Below are 5,039 nucleotides of genomic sequence, written 5' to 3' on the forward strand. Positions count from 1 at the left end.
ATATTATATAAGTGTGTTTATTTCCTTTTATATTTTTATTTCTTGCAAATGGTTTGAAGTAGATTTAATTGTTTTGTCAATTTATTTCTACATTCTAGATTATGTAATTGCTTTTTTATTAATGATGTGATCCCGAAAATAGTTTTATGTAGGAAGTGTGTTTTTCTTCAGTCAATAGATTTACATTTCATTTCCAAGTTGTTTGCTAAATAGCTTTTAGATTCCAACACTTTATTTTGTATTCTAGATTTATTTTTGTTTTGTAGATCTGAGTAGAGGGCAACAATTTGAGTAGAGGACAACGAGTGTATTGTTTTTGGTTTTTCTTTGTAGGTTTTGGAGTATGCGCATAGTCACATTCTATACTCAGGCCACATTCTATACTCAAGATTCATGTAGTTGCATTTTGTACTCATAATTGCTTTGTTTTAGTTGATTGGTAGAATTTAGCTTGGAAGCATGAGTTGTGTGATTTCAATTAAGCCTTCCATGATTTCTTAAGTAGAACAGAGTAATTATCATAGCTTATCGTTTGTTAATTTTGTAGTTTATGGAACTAAGGACAATTTTCAAATAAATTGCGTTGTGTGAGCAATTAGCTTTATGATTTTACATGTTGAGTTATTCCTTTGTTTGAGCATGCTTTTATCAATAGATTAGTTTCAAACTAGGAATAAAATTCCATACTTAATTTAGTAATAGATTTCAAATTTCATGATGTTAGTTTAGGTTAGATGCTTTGATCCTACGTTACCTGCACTTGTACCTCGAGGCTTAGGAGTATCGGATTGATAATTCAATGTTGGAATTATAACACATATCATTTCACTAACACCTTCATAGACCACGATGCTCACTTGTCTACCGAGGGAGAGAAATTGTCGAAAAACTGCCATGTCAAAGACATTCCATGGGACAAGTTTTTCATCCCCAAGAAAGCATCATAGAATATAAAATGTTTTTTTATTAACTTACATAAAAGTAAATGGCAATACCTTGTTCTTATTATTCAGTGCTATATTACTTATTAAGGTCATTATGGCTTGGTTTTATATTACCACATTCAATTTCTTATAATTTTCTCAGTTATCAACTAAACCTACCCTATTATTTGTTCAAAAGCCTCAATAATGTCAAAATTCTATCAAAGAATGTTTAAAAAACTAGAAAGGAGTTTATTTTACGATGACCTAATTTAAATTCTGGTTTAATTTCGGTTATCTCAATTAGGTGATTCATGGGAGGAATTCCTTCATAGAAATAATTTTTTGAAGTCTACAACTGAAAATGGCAAGAAAATTCCTGTGAATATTGATGAAGTTCTGTAGGATATTCATGGAATTGTAACTGAAGCTATAGTCTCATCGTAGTTCCACACCTAAAAACCCTAGTAGACTATTTGATTTAACAATGCCTAATTAATTCACAAACCCAGACTGCACATGTATTACCCGTAATGTAGCTAAAAGGCTTAAAATCATTCTTATGGAACAAAATCTTGACCCTACTCAGCCTAACGATTCCAGGCCTAAGCCAAACATTTCATAGCACAATGTCTAGGATAACCCTACAGATGAAATAATGAAGAAAAGGTAACTACATAGTATTAGGTTAAAAGTAAACAATTAGCGTGCCAAAAATCTTACACTAAAAGGAACATATCTAAAATTATTTCAGCTATGGCTACTCCTGTCCAAATAGACATTCCCAAAGATCCCATACTTAAAAGAGAAAACCCAGGGCCTAACTGTGAGGAAGATTTTGGGGATAACTCTATTTGGTGATGCAACATTTAGATCTAGTGATAATTCTTAAAGTAGATAAGATTCCCATAAACATATAGAAATCTAAATCTTACGAGGAAAATATATTGTTGTAGTTCCCTATCTTAAACATAAAATATACGAATTACAACATGAAAAAAAAGGTTAGGTAGAAAAGTAAATATATGACTTAGCAACACGATAAATAGGTCACTGAGTTGAAATAAAAATTACAGCTGATAGATAAGAAAATAATAACTAAGTCTTCAGGGGTTAATGTTATCATCATTTCTGATTTACAAAATCTATCTAATCCCACACGAATTATGTTTAGTTTTTTTTTCATATCTTTCTCAAAGTATGAATATTTGTTAATTAGTTTTGTTAATTTTATTAATTGTAGCTACATAATCTAAGATTTTGTAGCCACTGTTTTAGAAATGCATTTTATTTATTTATATCCATGTGATATTATATTTAGTATATTCTATTATTGTTGCCTGATGACACGACTTTTTGTTCATTTCAATTGTTAAGGCTTGTTTTTTTAAGTATATGTCGATGATACCTATAAGTTCAAAACCTATTAGATAAAGATTATTTCCAAGATTTTGGTAACTTTCATATTTATTTTCATATATGATAATGTTGTAGGTTGGATACTTCTATATAAATATAGTATCTAACATTGATAAATGGGGATGGAATAGACAAAATTGCCAAGTGGTGATGTTGAATTATTTTTAAACGAAATATTGTAACTTTGTGATATTTAATGTTTTTTATACAAATGGTTGTTTGCTTTTCCAGAATTCCATGAGTTTGAATTTAATGTTTTTTCTTACTTGCAATTTAGGAAGTTGACGTTTGAACTATTAATTCATCTTTCCACCCTTTACTAGTTTTGTTTGGCTGAATTACAAATCAAATTATTTCTTATAATTGTGCATTAAAATTTATGTAATATCATTCAAAAATTGAAATTATCACACATGTTATTAATGCAAATTAAATTAGTATTTTGAATTTTTTACCTTTTAATCTTGTGTTTTCATCTTAATTTTTATTAACAAACATCTATAATTTATAATGAATGAACGATTATTTTGTAAAAGAGAAAGTAAAATTAGTTATTTGATTAATTTTATCTTTTTGAACAAAATATATAAGATTTTTATTATAAATTCATTAAAGTAATTTGAGATTTACTTCAAATTGTTTAGAAGAGTCAATGACTTAGTTATAGCCTTTCTTTTCATTTTCCAATCTATTTTCACATTAAAAGTTGATATTATTTTATTACTTAAAATTTAAATTATTTTTCAACTTTTTTTTTAACTTACGTCTTTGTAACCATTAGAGTTTCTTCTGGTGATTATATGGGTTGTATATTTGTGTATAACTGTAAACCTTTAACTAGTTGTAAATATTAATGTAGGCATACTTAGAAGAGCTTCAATGCTTTCTTTCTTGTAAGGGAAGGACATTTCTAGCTAACGAATCCATTAAAACAGTTAGGAACAACCAACCTAGAGAAATAAATTATAAACCAGCCTAGATTCAATCATCACTACGCCTTCTTTCATTGAATGCTACCACACACAAACAACATCAAATCAATAATCCAAAATTTGTGGAAATGAACATTACATAGTTATAGATCGCATTAGAATCAAATAATGATGAAACAAAATGACATACATATTTAGAACATACAACATCAAGGTTCATAGGAACATGTTATTGATCTTTCACAGAGCTAGTAGATTAACATGATTACCTAATTTGACAATGTCCTTGCGTGATCCTTTAGGAAGTTACAAACAACCTATCTATTGGGGGTGGCCCGAACTTGGGATTCCAACCCCTTAATGGAAGGAAAACAACTTAGAGTAAGGGTGATTGCATTCCCCATCAGATATCCAACACATGGAGTTAAATACCCATAATAATTATTAATGTGGTTGATATAAGCTTATCTACTTATATCAATTTTATTGGAAAATGTAGTTGTATATATACTTGATATAAACCTATCCACGTATATCAACCATATTGATAAATATGATTGTGTTAGTATAATAAATTTGTGAAAATATAAGTAATTAAATTCAAAGATAACTTTTAACGAGATTAGAATTAAAATAAATATATTACCGTAAATGTTTGAACTAATTAATTTTCTCACTTAACATCACTGTACATACCGTACTACAGCTGGCCATGGGCTTCAGTATCGTCCAACTGCCCTGTGCTGATGTTTCACCAAATCTTTGGCAACACAAATTATTTAAACAATCAATCATGCCATGATTTTCCAGAAAAACGTTGACGGCCAGTCCACCGTGTGGGCGGTGCACAGGGTATGGTGAGACATTTGATGCCATGCCTTGGACTATATGGCCCCCATCTACTGTTTAACGAAAACCCTTATAAATTGGTTCTGCGTCTGAGCATTTGAATATCAGGTTTGAGCTGAGGCATATAATCTCTGTGTATGTCCGTGTGAGTGAGTGAGAGAGGTGCGAGAAATGGCTGGGAATGGGTTGCTGAAATCAGTGTTCTTGGTTGGGCTTGTGGTGGCAGTGATGACTGCGTGGGGTGTTGTCACAACTGAGGGTGCCATATCGTGCAACCAGGTAGTGAGTGCCCTCACTCCATGTGCAGGATACCTAATTGGAAATGCAGCCACCCCTGCTGCCGCCTGTTGTCCTGCCATCAAGGGGCTAGACGCTCAAGTTAAAGCTACCTCTGATAGGCAGGCTGTTTGTAACTGCCTGAAGAATCAAGCAAACTCATTTGGTGTCAAACTGGGGAAGGCTGCCAATCTCCCTGGGCTCTGCAAGGTCACTGACCTTAACGTCCCTATCAGTTCTAATGTCGACTGTTCTAAGTATGCCTGCCTATCATCTGTCCCTTTCATTATTCTTTGATTCTGATATGACCTCTGTGCAAGTTTCATTTTGTGTGTCTGTGTTTTGACAAATATTGCACTGGAATATCGTTCTTGATTTTGACTAATGGTTTTATGTTGTTTGTATATGGCAGAATTCACTGACGAGGTCTGCTGATGATCGAACCTGGGCTGGTGGCTTAGGTAGTTAATGTAGTACAAGTATATTAATCAGTACATGAACTTAACTTGCTACATAAAATGTTGTACCCAGGGTTTTCCCGTTTGAGTGTTACGTATTTACTCCTGGGAATGCCTTTAGGTGTTTTTCAATAATTTTAAATAAATAAATGGTGATGCCAGCCACCGTTAGCTTTTGTCTA

General features: G+C 31.9%; 1 protein-coding gene across 1 annotated transcript; it reads left to right on the forward strand.

The window, feature by feature from the left end:
* The first annotated feature begins 4,214 nt into the window (after positions 1-4,214).
* LOC149262383 (non-specific lipid-transfer protein-like) lies at positions 4,215-5,039 on the forward strand. The gene is made up of 2 exons (XM_089384409.1): positions 4,215-4,656; positions 4,812-5,039. Exons 1-2 carry the CDS (start codon positions 4,295-4,297, stop codon positions 4,819-4,821), a joined length of 372 nt encoding a protein of 123 aa, XP_089240535.1. The 5' UTR covers positions 4,215-4,294; the 3' UTR covers positions 4,822-5,039.

Source organism: Pinus tabuliformis, chromosome 6, assembly GCF_031772625.1.
Source record: "Pinus tabuliformis cultivar Carrire ecotype Pingquan chromosome 6, CPIR1, whole genome shotgun sequence".
NCBI lineage: Eukaryota > Viridiplantae > Streptophyta > Pinopsida > Pinales > Pinaceae > Pinus > Pinus tabuliformis.

What these genes read in the sequence shown, in the direction of transcription:
- LOC149262383 (XM_089384409.1), top strand. Translation starts at nt 4,295, where the DNA reads ATGGCTGGGAATGGGTTGCTGAAATCAGTGTTCTTGGTTGGGCTTGTG.